This window comes from Saccopteryx leptura, chromosome 3, assembly GCF_036850995.1.
Source record: "Saccopteryx leptura isolate mSacLep1 chromosome 3, mSacLep1_pri_phased_curated, whole genome shotgun sequence".
Classification (NCBI taxonomy): domain Eukaryota; kingdom Metazoa; phylum Chordata; class Mammalia; order Chiroptera; family Emballonuridae; genus Saccopteryx; species Saccopteryx leptura.
The window spans coordinates 84,316,262-84,330,629 of NC_089505.1; the positions used below are offsets into that span (position 1 = coordinate 84,316,262).

At 51.6% G+C, this 14,368-nt stretch overlaps 1 protein-coding gene across 5 annotated transcripts in view; it reads right to left on the reverse strand.

The window, feature by feature from the left end:
- Nucleotides 1-14,368, reverse strand: part of CFAP74 (cilia and flagella associated protein 74) — a 52,948-nt gene that overhangs the window by 2,806 nt on the left and 35,774 nt on the right. For 4 of the 5 annotated variants that reach the window (XM_066371991.1, XM_066371990.1, XM_066371989.1 and 1 more), the window contains 11 exons: nucleotides 14,044-14,131; nucleotides 13,011-13,184; nucleotides 11,774-11,907; nucleotides 4,909-5,185; nucleotides 3,701-3,799; nucleotides 2,181-2,320; nucleotides 1,417-1,551; nucleotides 1,119-1,228; nucleotides 934-989; nucleotides 709-828; nucleotides 22-177 (listed from right to left, as the gene is read on the reverse strand). In XM_066371991.1, coding sequence (XP_066228088.1) covers nucleotides 22-177; nucleotides 709-828; nucleotides 934-989; nucleotides 1,119-1,228; nucleotides 1,417-1,551; nucleotides 2,181-2,320; nucleotides 3,701-3,799; nucleotides 4,909-5,185; nucleotides 11,774-11,907; nucleotides 13,011-13,184; nucleotides 14,044-14,131 — 1,489 coding nt within the window. Of the gene's footprint in view, nucleotides 1-21; nucleotides 236-708; nucleotides 829-933; nucleotides 990-1,118; nucleotides 1,229-1,416; nucleotides 1,552-2,180; nucleotides 2,321-3,700; nucleotides 3,800-4,908; nucleotides 5,186-11,773; nucleotides 11,908-13,010; nucleotides 13,185-14,043; nucleotides 14,132-14,368 lie in introns of those variants that run through there. The other variant, XM_066371992.1, reaches the window with a different exon arrangement.

The window sequence follows — 14,368 nt, forward strand, 5'->3', positions numbered from 1 at the left end:
GGCTCCTGCAATGTGCTTTACCTTGAAGCTGGAGGAGACAGACTCTCTGGCAATCACATAGCCCATGTTGAGGACGTTCCCTTCGATGGAGCACGTGATCTCAGACGCCACGCCAGTGCCCACAAGGGTCAGGGAGAGAGTGCCTCTCTTGGTGATGATGTCCAGCGTTTCCTGGGCCTGCACACACCACGTCCCTTAGCACAGTAGTCCCCAACCCCCGGGCCACGGACCAGTGCTAGTCCGTAGAGAAAGAATAAATAACTTACATTATTTCAGTTTTATTTATATTTAAGTCTGAACGATGTTTTATTTTTAAAAAATGACCAGATTCCCTCTGTTACATCCGTCTAAGACTCACTCTTGACGCTTGTCTTGGTCACGTGATATATTTATCTAACCCACCCTAAAGGCCAGTCTGTGAAAATATTTTCTGACATTAAACCGGCCCGTGGCTCAACAAAGGTTGGGGACCACTGCCTTAGCAGATATCTGCCAGAGGCACGTGTGGAAGCTCTGTCTTGGGAGCGGCTAGGGCATGATAGGCTGGAGCTGAGACTGCACTGACCTTGCCCTCGAGAGCCAGGGCCCGGGAGGACTGGCTGGCTCCTGGGCACAGCGGGTTCACTGCAGGCCTCAGCACAGGGCAGGCGGGCAGGCAAGTGGGCGTGCAGGGTGGCGAGTGGGACACAGGGTGGGCCTGGGACTCACCAGAACGCTCTCACGGGGAGAGAAGGACAGCACCAGCACCTGAGTCTCACCCGCAGTCAGCTGACTGATGGGGTTCAGCAGGACAAAGGGGCCATTGGGGTTTAGCACAGAGAAATCCAACTGAGGGCCCAGTGTCAAGGAGAGGTGAACAGGGCTGGGCTGCAGCCCCTTACCTGGGCCCCCACCCACCCCAGCAAGCCCCCTGGGCTGGGTGTGGAAGGATACGGTCAGATCCTCGGAGGAGATGTTCTGGATGGAGACTTTCTTTATGCTTCGGTGTCCTAAAATGGGTTGGGGACACAGGTCACAGCCCCAGCCTGAGTGGGTATGGGAGCCCAGTTGGTACAGGGGGTGGTCTGGGTTCTTGTGGTTAGTGGTATATAGGGGTGCTGGGCCCAGTCAGTACTCACCTACGGCAACGTCACCAAAGTTGGAGATGGTCTTGCCTTTGTCAGATGTCACTACGATGGCCGGTGCCACTGCGGGACACCACAGCTCCAGGTACAGGGTGTTGTGTGGACTGGGGGTGGGCAGGGCATGCTGACGGCATGTGCCCCTGTTCCCCCAGCCTGGCACATGGCCCCGGCCCCCACCTATCCCAGCCACCATCCCAGCTCACCACCCTCAGGCCTTGGATCTGGGTTGGTATCAGAAAAGGGACAGTGACTTTTTGGCTGACCACGCCCCACAGGGGCCAGAGCACTGTACCTGAAGCTCAGGGGTTCTGTTCCCTTCCTGTCTTGAATGTCACCACTGGCAACGACACAGGGGACCACAAACTGGTCAAACTTTCCCGGGAAAGACCTGGTCAGGGAGGCCTGGGCAGCCTGGTACTCGCTGGCACTGAAATGTAGATGGCACGCTGGTCCTGTGCCTACACTGCCCCCTGCAGTCCGGAGGTCCTGCCTCACCCTCCACAGATAGGTCCACAAGGCCACACCTGCTCTCCAGGACCTAGGGCCACATGCCCCCCTCCATGAGGGCTGTCTCTGTGTTGTCTGACCAGCTAACTCTCCCACCCTTCCTTGACTCCTGTGGGGACCTCCCCACATTCCAGGGTCCTGGACAGGCACCTAACCACAGAGGCATGTTCCTGCCGTCACAGGCAAGAGTACAGGGCTGCCAGGTGACTCCAGGCCATCTGAGCTCTCTGGGGCAGGCAGGGGATGCTGAGCTGGGAATGTGGGAGCCAGGGCACCAGCATCTTCCCCAGTGCATGAGGCTGTTCTCAGGGACACTGGCCCCAGTGGAATGGGGTGGGCATATGCCCAGGCAGGGAAAACCTGAGGGGCCGCAAGGCAGTACCTGGATCTAGCTGTATCTGAAGAAGAATCAGTCCTAGCCTTCCAGTCACACGGCTCAAAATATCTCTGTGTAGGCAGTCTGTGGGGGAAAGCCTCCACTAGGGGGCCAGGGGGTCCCACTGGAGGGGCGTGGAGGGAAGCGGTAGGGTAGCCTTCTCTCAGGCCCACCTGAGCTTGAAATCCTGCATCTGCAGCTCCAGAGTTTGGGACGTGGAGGCCCGGAACTGTCGGTCTCGGTTCTGCAGCCGCGTGACAGCTAGGGATTGTCTCTGCTGGTCCCTCCTTGGGGTGGCCATGCCCTTGCGGAACTGTGAGGTCAGAGGATAGCTGTGGGGCTGCCCCAGGAGCTCTGCTTGGCCAGGCCGGTACCCATGGCTGCCCAGTGCCTGAACACCTGGGGGGGGCATGAGTGTGCAGGGAACAGGGACCCAAACCCCAAGTGGCTCCCTCAGGAGGACTGGAGGAGGCAGGTGCTGGAGCAGTGAAGACCAATTTGTGTCCAAAGGGAGATGGGGCCCCAGAGCAGAGACCCTGTGGCCTGTGCACCAGCCTGTGTCTGCTTTGGTCAATGAAACAAAGAGGGCACAAAGAAAGAAGAGTTGTCCAGAACTGGGGCTGAGCAAGAGTGCTCAAGATAAACACCTGGAGCACTAGCATGTGCCCCGTGGTCCCTCCATGTCCTAGGCATCTCTGTGTATCCCTGCAGACTCCCTCTTGGGCAGTCGTCCACCTGCAGCCACCTGCAGCAGCCTCTCTCTGCAGGTCTTTGGGGCAGCCTAACTTTGACAGGTTTACCCTAGGTGAGACGGGTCCCTTCTCTCCAGTTCCCATTCTCAGGCCAGTGTGTGGCTCTCTTAGTGACTGTCAGAAGCTGTGCAGCTGGACTCCTAGCTCCTTTGCTGGTTTGCCTGTTCTTCTTCTGTTGTCAAACTCATGAAGGGGAAGCCTCACCTGCTCCTGAAACCGACTCTGGGGGTCCACCCCGCCTGGTGATGTTTTCAAGGTGGGGAAAGAGGGGCCTCCTGAGAAAAAGTTATAGCCTCTTGAAAACAGCAAACGTCTGCCCAGGGCTCCTGGCAGGTGGGCCAGGGTCAGCAGCCTCACGGGCAGGGGGTGTTGTTCTAAAGCAGGGGTCCCCAAATTTTTTACACAAGGGGCCAGTTCACTGTCCCTCAGACTGTTGTTGGGCTGGACTATAAAAAAAAACTATGAACAAACCCCTATGCACACTGCACATATCTTATTTTAAAGTAAAAAAAACAAAACGGGAACAATACAATATTAAAAATAAAGAACAAGTAAATCTAAATCAACAAACTGACCAGTATTTCAATGGGAACTATGGGCCTGCTTTTGGCTAATGAGATGGTCAATGTCCGGTTCCATATTTGTCACTGCTAGCCAGAACAAGTGATATGATGCGCTTCCGGAGCTGTGACGCGTCTGTCCCGCGTCACCGGAAGTAATACTGTATGTGAGCGATGCTGCACTTTGCGGCATCCACATCCTGTGCTCCTCTCACTGATCACCAATGAAAGAGGTGCCCCTTCTGGAAGTGCGGCGGGCCGGATAAATGGCCTCAGGGGGCCACATGCGGCCCGTAGTTTGGGGACCCCTGTTCTAGAGCCTGTGTGCAGACAGTTGGCCCCTCCCGGGTCCCCATGCTCCCCTCCCAGGGCCCCACGCACCAGCTTGAACTCCCCATCTTTGGTCAGGGTCTGGAAGGCGTGTTGGCGGATCAGCTTTCTGGTCAGCATGGGCTGGAAGGCCACCTGAACCAGGCACTTCTGCGGGGAGAGACCCAAGGGCAGAGATGGACCTGCTGGTGCTCTGCTCACCTCAGCACCCACTGCCTCAGCTCCCCTGGGTCCCCCCCCAAGGTCCTGCTGACACTCTTGCTGCACGTCCCATCTCTTCTTGGGGATGTCAGTTAAGCATGCTCCTTCCATGAAGGTCTCCTTGACTCCCACTCCTGGAAGTTGGGGTAGGCTGACTGCATGGTCACCAAGCCCGCTCTTCCCACATGGGTGGGGGGACATGATGGAGGCCTGGATGGACCAGGACCCCACCCACTGCCCATGAGGCACGCGTGAGTAGGAAACTTTGTGTTTAGCCTTGGAGATTGGGGGTGAGTTTCTGCACCCTGACCTACCCTGTGACCAGCACAGCAGCCTGTCCCAAGGGGAGGTTCTGAGTCCCACAGAACCCTTCTCACCATAGGTTTGCAGTGCTCAGTCTGGCAAGGGTGCTCAGTGAATGTCAGGTGGGGTGGGTGGGATGCGTGGAGGATGTGAGAGAGGGAGGGGAGGGATGGGCAGAGAGAGGAAAACTGAGGAAGATACAGGGAAGGGGGAGGGAGAGAAGAGGAGGGGAGCACAGAAGTGCAGAAGTGTAATAATTCCTTTGAAAACCATGACTTAAAAAGTCTTTACTAAATTTAATGAAAAGGGGTTTTAAATAAATAATCCTACTTATTGAAATCTGGTCGGGCCCTTCATCCTCAGCACCTTCAAGGTGTTCCTGTCGCTCAGTCCTGTCAACAGGTCTCGTGGTGGCTGTTACCCCTAACTTTTGAAGGTCAGGACTTAAGCTCAGAGAGGCTGTGATGGCCAGGGGGCGGGGGAGAGCTCTTTCTGCTTTTCTGTTTTATGGGGTAAAGCAGACTGGGGAGAACCCTGGATCAGTCCAGTGGGCAGATGCCCTGTGCCTTCATCAACTAAATAAACTGCCCGAGCCCAGCCAGGTGCCGGTAGGGACAGTGCGTGGTGCCCCTACTCACTGGCCACAGTGGCCTTCTTGACCTTGCTGGGTTTCATGAGGGGCTGACCCTCACATCTGCTTTGGTTAGGTAGGCACCAGGCTGTGGTGCCAGCCCACCTGTGGGGCCCACACCCACCTTTCCTGGCAACACGGTCCCCACTGAGGGCGAGATGGTGATGGGTGAGTCCGGGGGTAGCAGGAACTCGAAAGATGTGGGCCCCACGGGACAGGGGTCCTCAGAGCCGATGTGGGGCACGCAGTGCGTCAGCGAGTTCATGCTCAGGTGAGAGTTGATGACGTACAGGGTGGCCACGGATGTGTCGTACAAGGCAGTGGCTGCAAACTTGATCTGGTAGTGGGACAGCTCCAGGGGTGGGTGCACACCCACGGCCCGGCATGTCAGCGTAAAGCACCTGGAAGTGACCATCACGGGTGATTCAGCCAGAGAGCCCGGCTGCGGGCGTTGGGCCCCTCTGTGGCCTGCCGAGGTGGCCTCTGGGTGGGGACAAGGCAGCCGCCCAAGGGCAGGGTGCCTCACGCACAGGGGTGTTGAGGATGATGACGGCAGTGGTCACAGGTGTTGCTCACTACTCTGCTAATGGATTTTAATGAATTTTGAAACTACTGTGTATCTTTGTGTACATTTTAAGTGGATAGTTAAAATTTTCATTGCAAGTTCAAACAGTTGCTAAGGAGGTAATTCCTGGCTTATTTTGTTAACTATTTATTAACATTAATGAAATAAAACTGATAAATTGCTCTTTAAGTATAGTAAGCACAGGACCTGACCGGTGCTGGCACAGGGGATAAAGCATTGACCTCGGATGCTGAGTTCCCAGGTTCAAAACCCTGAGGTTGCTGGCTTTAGTGTGGGATCATCTGGCTTGAGCGTGGGATCATCGACATGAGCCCAGGGGTCGCTGGCTAGAAGCCCAAGGTCACTGACTTGAGCAAGGGGTCATCACTGGCTCACTGGAGCCCTGAAGTCAAGGCATGTATGAGAAGCAATCAATGAACAACTAAGATGCCACAACTACGAGTTGATGCTTCTCATCTCTCTCCCTTGCTGTAAAAAAAGTATTACCACAGCAGGTTTATGCCTGCAGTCATCTATTACAAAGAGTAACAGATATTATTTGGTGTCTAAATCACAAGAAAGTTACATTTCACATTTCCTTTGAACTCCTATTTCCATAGCTCTCTCCCCAGGAGATTTTACCCTAATTGCATAGACAAGGGTGGACCAAAGTCGGATTACAGTTGTTTCTATGGGAAAAAGACATACATGTAGGTTATGATGATTACAATTGCTTGTTAACTCAAAAAAATGTCACAATGTCACTATATACCTGCTTTGGTCCACCCCTGTATTTAATGCTTTAAAGGATGATGGCTGTCCTATCACATTTTTCTGGAACAGAAACATGTTCATATGTTGAAATATGTCAAAGTAGATCTATCACCGAGGTTCTTCTTAGCCCTGAACGGAAAAACATACATGAGATGCTGTCGTCACTGCACATGACAAGTCATCACTTCCAGTGGGTGGACGGGTGCTGACCGGGGGCTGCTGTTTCCCGGTTGGTTCAGGTCCCTGTGACTGACCTGTGCCCTCTTGACCCAGGACTTCATTCCCCGGAGGGGAACGAGGATGCTTCCCAACGTCACTCAGCTCTGTGAACTCCCGTTCTTTTTTAAAAAAAAAATTTTTTTAAAATTTATTCATTTTCAGAGAGGAGAGAGAGAGGGAGAGAGAGAAACAGAGAGAGAGAGGGGGGGAGGAGCTGGAAGCAAAAACTCCCATATGTGCCTTGACCAGGCAAGCCCAGGGTTTCGAACCGGCGACTTCAGCATTTCCAGGTCGACGCTTTATCCACTGCGCCACCACAGGTCAGGCCACTGAACTCCCCTTCTTTGTATGCCAAGAATTCCCGTGCTGCACGTCCCCCAACATCATTTGGCATAATCCACCTCTGGATTTTGTCACTGGGAAAGAACTGAAGCCCCCCGCCCATCAGGGTCACATCGCCAGGCCCAGCTGTCTTCTCAATAACCACGAGGAAAGTGGGTTTAATGCAGGACCCTGAGAAAGGGCTGGGCTGACTGTTTACTGTGATACCAGAACACATTGCCAATGCTGAACGTTTGCTGATAAAATGCTTTTATCTTAGCATGTATTTAAAATGTTCCTTTCCCCAAAAAACCAATGAGATAAAGACTTGCTCATTCAGTGTCATAATAATCTCTATCTAACTTCAGAGGCAAGTCTGGAGTACCTGACTAACCTCTCCTGGTCAGCACACCTCCGGCCTCGTCTTTCTGTTCACATAGGGAGCTGGGGGCTGATGACTGTGACTCTGATGCCTCAAGGACCCACAGCCACAGCCCGGGAGTGTGGCCCTGAACCCTGCTCTGAACACTTGTGAATTCCAGTGCCCAGGGTCCCTCACCCCAGGTGGCGCAGTGCTGATGGCAGCGAGGTTTTTCTTCCTTGTCTGTTCTTTGAACAATTAGTTGAGATAATTCACTACCTTCGGACCAGTCTCTATGTCTGACCTTTGGAAGATGTGTCCAAGATTGGTATTATGTTTTTCTTTAAATGTCTAGAAGACATCACCAATGAAGCCATCTGCAGTTCTCATTGTAGAAAGCTTTCAAACTTTGGATTTGATTTCCTAAGTTGTTCAGCTCTTCAGATTTCCTGTCTTTCTGTGTCAAGGATGGAAAGTTGTTTTTCTGTTTTTAGATAAATTGGTCAATTTCATCCAAATTGTCTCATTTACTCTTGTAAAATTGTTCATAACATTCCCTTATTATCTTTTTGATGTCTGTAGGATCCATAGTGATATGCCCTTTCATTTCTAGGATGGCTGATTTCTGATTACTCTTTTTATCTTTTAAAATTTTTTAAAAAAAGATTTCATTTATTCATTTGAGAGAGGAGCGAGAAAGGGGTGGGGGAGTGGGAAGCATCAACTTCTGCATGTGCCTTGACCAGGCAAGCCCGAGGTTTCAAACTGGACCTCAGTGTTCCAGGTCAACACTCTTTATTCACTCCGCCATCACAGGCCAGGCTTTCTCTTTTCATCTTGATAGGTCTTGCTAGCCGTAACAAATTTACTGATTTTTAACAGAGGAAGACTTTTAGTTTTGTTATTTTACTGTTGCATATTTGATTTTTGTTTCGCTAATTTCCACCCATTATGAGGTCTTGCCTTCCACTTTCTTTGGGGTTTCATTTGCTCTGCTCTTTTTTCCTAACTCTTGGAAAGAAAGGCTCAAGGACCAACTCTCCAACTCCCTTCTTTATATGCATTGGGAGGAGATTACCCGCGAAGCACTCCTTCTGACGACTCACCGGCCTTCAAACTGAACCCGTCCAAACTGAGCCCATTTAGAGATCACGACATGGATCCATTGCAAAAACAGAAAGTTGGGGGAAGAAGGTAAAAGCGAGATATAGGTCAGGTCGTGGAGTGTGGCATCACCCACAGGAGGTGGCCTTGTGTGAGTGCTGAAGCTCGCCGTCCTGGAATCCCCTCAAGTCTGGGGGATGCCATCTGGACTGAAGAGCAGAGGACAGAGGACAGAGGACCAGAGCTGAGCCAGCCTGGGGATCGCGCTCTCCAGCACTTCAGGCCTGCGCCCTGCAGAGGGTGCGCTAGAGCCACCGAGTGAGAACAAGGAGGTAACCGGCGCCCCCTCCACGAGTGCAGCACGGACTGCACGTTAAGGATGAGCCACAGAAAGACATCGAGATCCAACAAATCCGACAAAAGAAAACAGGGAATAGCATCCAATTCATTTGGACAACATGGACCTGCCCAAGCAGCTGTGCGAAGTGTGTGTGTGTGTGTGGGGGGGGCGCTGTGCTGTGATAAGTCTGTGCTTAGACAACTTGAGAAAGGAGCAGGTGGAATGACGGCAGCAGAACCCCAACTCAGAAGTGAGGTGTCAGAACTCCAGAAAGCATTATAAATAAGAGTGATGTAGGGCCCTGGCTGGCTGGCTCAGTGAATAGAGCGTGGGCCTGGTGTATGGAAGTCCTGGGTTCAATTCCAAGTCAGAACACACAGGAGAAGCGACCATCTGCTTCTCCCCCATTCCCCTTCTGTCCCTCTTCCCCTCCCACAGCCAGTGGCTCTATTGGTTCAGCATGGCCCCAGGGACTGAGGATAGCTTGGTTGGTCCCAGCCCATCAACCTCAGGTACTAAAAATAGTTCAGGGCAACTTCCCTAGCCTCCATCTCCTCCATCTTTCTTTCCTCTGGGCCAGGGAACCTTGCCGGGCTGATATGCGCTCTGTACTGAATAAAGCCGTCTGCTATTCCATCCACACTTTGCGGCTCCGGCCCTCTTCCTTCCTTCTTGGCGGGGAAAAATACCTTACATTTTGGTGCTGAAAACCCGGAAGGAGTTAGAAGTCCGCAAGGACCGCTCCTTTCTCCTCCCCTCCGAGAAAGAACCAGGAGAAAGTACCAGGATCTCCGACTTCCGTCCACTTCGGGGCATGGTGTGGTAAGTCCCCTGCCTCCAGCATTCTTCTCAGTTCTTTCCTCTGAGACTCCCTGTCCGAAACCGTAGCTACGTCAGGGAAGTCTTTTCCATTTTTCCGTCCGTCCGAGTGCGTGTGCTTGTCCCCAAGCACATCCACTTTCATTCGTGGCTGAACCTTGAGTTTTTGGGACGCTGGTGCTTGGGTCTGACCACTCCGAGAACTGAGGGCAGCTGTTGGGGCACAGGAATTTCCCTCCCTAAGGAAGAAGAAACTGTTCTTCTTTTCCGTTGTGGCCAGGCCACAGAACCCACTCAATTAGCCTCCTGAAGGGACTTTGGGTTTTAACACCCTTACCAATTTAACTATCGCCAAAAAAAGCTGGGAACTGATTGGAGATCTCTTACATACATGGCTTCTAATTATTTACGCACCTGTCCTTAATCTCTGTGCCGCCTGTTCCACCGCGCAGGCCTTTTTCTGGCCAGAGGGGGGGAAAAATAGTTCAGTACTCGAGCATCGGCCTTAGACCAGATGCGGTTGCCGGGTGGATCCTAGTTGGGGGACATGTGGGAGTCGTCTTACTATCTCCCCTCTTCTCATTTAAAAAAAAAAAAAGAAAAGAAAGGAAGACTCTTCTGGCCTGTAGTGGCACAGTACACAGAGTGTTGACCTGGAATGCGAGGTTGCTGGTTCAAAACCCTGGGCTTAAAAACAAAAAACAAAAAACCCCGGGCTTGCCTGGTCAAGGCATATATGAGAAGGAACTGCTACGAGTTGATACTTCCTGCTCCTGCCCCCCTTCTCTCTCTCTCTCCTCTCTCTAAAATTAGTAAGTAGCCTGACCTGTGGTGGCGCAGTGGATAAAGCGTCGACCTGGAAATGCTGAGGTCGCCGGTTCGAAACCCTGGGCTTGCCTGGTCAAGGCACATATGGGAGTTGATGCTTCCAGCTCCTCCCCCCTGTCTCTCTCTTCTCTCTCTCTCTCTCTCTCTCTCCTCTCTAAAATGAATAAATAAAAAAAATAAAATCAGTAAGTAAAATGTTTAAAAAATAAGAACTAAAGACTCAACTAGAAGGGACCCAGGAACAAAGGCACACAGCAGATAATTCTTTGGGAGGATGAGAAGGTAAAGGTGAAACACTTAGAAGAAGTGATGAAAAGCATTGAAGAGAAGGGGCAAACAGGGAAAAAGCAAACAAGACCCGTTGTATTTATAACAGGAGGCCCCAAAGGAGAAAACCAGAGTAAACACTAGGGGCAAAAATTCAAAGAAATACTCCTTGGAAAAAAAAAGATTTGAAGCACATTGTGCACCTGGGAAAATCAATCCAGAACAATTGACACCAAATTGTGTTCTTATAAAATGATTGGATTTTGAATAAAAATAAATAGATCCCTCAGGCACCCAGAGAAAAAGAAACTCTGACTGCCCTCAGACTTTCAAAAACGTGTTTTATTCCACAAGACAGTGGATAGTTCACATGTTGGTGTGGTGCTTAAGATCCTCAAGGAAAGAAAAGGTTTGAATTCAGTTAAACAGACTTTCAAGCCTAAAGGCTGCAGGTGGGGAAAGGGAGAGGGGCTGGCCGGTGGGCAGCAGGGCTTGGCGGGGCGAGGTGCTGACCCTGGGCTAGAAGCCAGCCCAGGGACGCTCAAGGACAGTCCTCACTAGGCAGACAATCCCAGGCAGAACCAGAGCTGGCCCCTGACCCCAGACAACCCTCCCCATCCTGCTTCATTTCCTCTCTCCACCCATCTGAGTGGGGATCAGGGACGCCTGAGAGGGGCCCAGTCACGTAGCACCTGCGAGCAGCAGGGTTCATGCCCAGGTCCTCCGGGTGCAGAGGGCACACAGCACACTACATTCATGCTCACTCCTGCCTGCATGTGCACACTCATGTGCACTTACACATGCACATGACATGCTGATACATGCACCCACACAGATTTACACACATGTCCACACGTGCATGCTCACATGAACTCTCATGCACACACCACACTACACACATGCACACTCACACTCATGTTCACATGAATGCACACACATCCACATGTACACTCACATGGACTCACACAGGCCCATGCTCACATGAACTCGCACATATGGCTATACACACAGACCAATTCACATGTGTCCACATGTGCACATTCGCATGTGTGCACACACCACACTCAAACATGTACATAATGAAATGCACACATGTGCACATATGCACATTCACACAAACTTATACACACATCTACATGTGCATGCTTACATGCATGCATATACTCACACATACTCTCATCACATGTACTCATACGCACATGTTTACACATGGACAACCACACTCACACACAAGGTCAAGCTGGCCCTGCCTGCAAGGCCCCCAGGGTCAGAGGAGCCTACACACAGCACAGTGCCTAGCCTAGCTTGTGGTCAGCCCACTGGCCAGTGGCTGCCACCCCGTGCCGGGTAGCAGACATCCCTCCCTTGCACCCCTCTCCCACCAGGCTCACCGGTTGATCTCCGACTTGCAGACAAGCTCGAAACTGTACTTTCGGGCTTTGGTGGGCTGGAAGATCAGATCCAGCTCCAGAGACTCCAGCGGCAGGATTGTCCCAAACCCATCGTTGGGCTGGATGTCCACAAACTGCACATGGAGAACCACAGACACCAAAGTGAAAACATGGTCATCTGCTGGGGTGTGTCATGGGGCTGTGTGGACACACGGGTGGCTGGGGTGTGGCAGATTGTAATGTGCATGGAAGTGTATATGCTGTGTGTGAGCATGTTTCTCTGTGTGTGAACACGTGTGTCTTTGAAAGTTTGTGCCTGTGTTTATCCATATATGTGACTATGCCTGCAGGTATATGTGTATGTTTACATGTATGTGGACGCATATATATATGTGAGTATGTCTGTGTGCATATATGTGTCTACACGTGTATCATATACGTGTGGGCACATCTGTGAGTGTTTGTGTATGTGAGCATGCCTGTGTGTATATGTCTGCATACATGTGTGTATATGCCTGTATGTATCTGAGTAAATATGTACATATGAGTGTCTATGTATGTGTCTGCATGCATGTGAACACATGTCTGCATATGTATGTCTCTGTGTGTGAACTCATACATGTGTCTCAAGTGTGTTGGCATGTGTTTGTGTCAGCATGCCTGAGTGCATACGTGCATGTGACTGTATGCATGCGAACATGTCATGTGTCTATGTGTGTAAGCTCATACATGTGTCTTGAGTATGTTGATATGTGTTTGTGTCTGCATGTGTGTCTGCATGTATCTGAGTATGTGTGTTCATGTGTGTCTGTATGCATGTGAACACGTGTCTGCACGTGTCTGTATGTGAGTTCATGCATGTGTGAATGTGTCTGTGTGTGTGTGTCTGCATGTATGTGAGTTGAGGGCGGGGACTGCAATGGGCCAGCTCCAGGAGAGGTGACAGGCAGACAGGTAGAGGCCCTGCAGGACCAGGCAGGCAAGAGTTCTGGCAGGAATGGAGGGCAGAGGAGTCTAGAGTCCCGTGGGAGCCATGGGCCAGAGAGAGGCAGGTTGGGGCGGTGACAGGGCACATCAGGGACAAAGCCAGGGGCAAGCACAGAGAGAGCCAGGCAGAGGTGTCTGAAGGTGGGCATGGGGTGTGGGGAGGGGTGAGGCTTCCTGGACCCTGGGCCAGCAGCCACGTTGACTTGGGCCCAGAGCTTTCTAACTCAGCTGCCCTGCCCATGCAAGGCACCTTGGGAAGCCCGACGAACCCAAATTCCTGGGGCAGGAGGGAGTGGTTGTAGAGTATGAGTGGGGTCCTGATGGCCTCGTAGATGGTACAGTAGCCAAAGTTGACTTCTGAGGGGCTGAGCTCCAAGTCCGAGGTGGTGACTACGGCATGGACAGTGAACCCCACTGGTCTGATCTGAAATGCAGAGGGCAAGTGCGTTTCTGGTCACGTACAGTCAGTTATTATTATTATTTTTTGAGAGAGGCAGGGAGAGAGAGAGACAGGAACATTGAGCTGCCCCTGTATGTGCTCTGACCAGGGAATTGAACTAGCAACCTCTGCATTTTCAGACGATGTGCCAACCCACTGAGTCATCCAGCCAGGGCTTTGTTTTTTTATTTATAGACAGAGGGAGGGAGAGAGATTGGAGGGGGAAGGGAAGCATTCATTTGTTGTTCCACTCAGGTATGCATTCCTTGGTGGCTTTCCGTGTGTGCCCTGACGGGGGATAAACCCACACCTGTCATTTCAAGACGACGCTTTTAACTGACCTTGTGAACCTGCCAGGGGCTAGGCAGTTTCTGCAAATAGTTCCAAAAATAAAAAAGGCATAAACACCCTTTCATGGGTATGATTCTCCCTTTCAAAGAACTCACTCTCTTGTCTCCTGTCATCCTTGGATTTGGAAGGACATGTCATAAAGAGGTGCCAAAGGGGAGGCATGGGCATGTGAGTGCCTGTGTCCTGAGGATGTGTGCACTGCGCTCTGAGCGTGAGGGTAGACAGTGTGTGCGCATGTGAGCAGGTGTGTCTGTGAGCCCCTGGCATGCTGGGTCTGGGTCCTGGGATGGCGCTGCTGGCTTTGGACGGTGCTCAGAACCTCTGTGATCCACAGTCCCCCTCCCTTTGTCTCCACTGTGCAGGACTGATGGGGTAGGTGGCAAATTTGTAGGGCAGGCGACTGGAAACCCTCCAGGGGCCTTGCTGGGGCCCAGCTCCCAGAGTGCCCTCTATTCCTCAAGAGCGCTAGCATTGCCAGGAAGTCCCCACAGACCTGGTCAGCCACTCGTATGATCATCGGGGCCTCCAGAACTCTGCTTTCCTTGTCAAAATACTTGCCAGCATCTTCTGCGAGGGTGTGTCTGGAAGAGAGCATGCATTCCCATGTACTTTTCTTGTGTGTGTGTGTGTGTGTGTGTGTGTGTGTGTGTGTGTGTATATATATATATATATATATATATACATACACGAGAGAGAGGGAGATGGAGAGAGGGAGAGAGAAAGTGGGAGACAGAGAGAAACAGGAAAGGAGAGAGAGGAGAAGAAGCATCAACTCATAGTTGAGTCACTTCTTTAGTTGTCCATTAATTGTCTTCTCA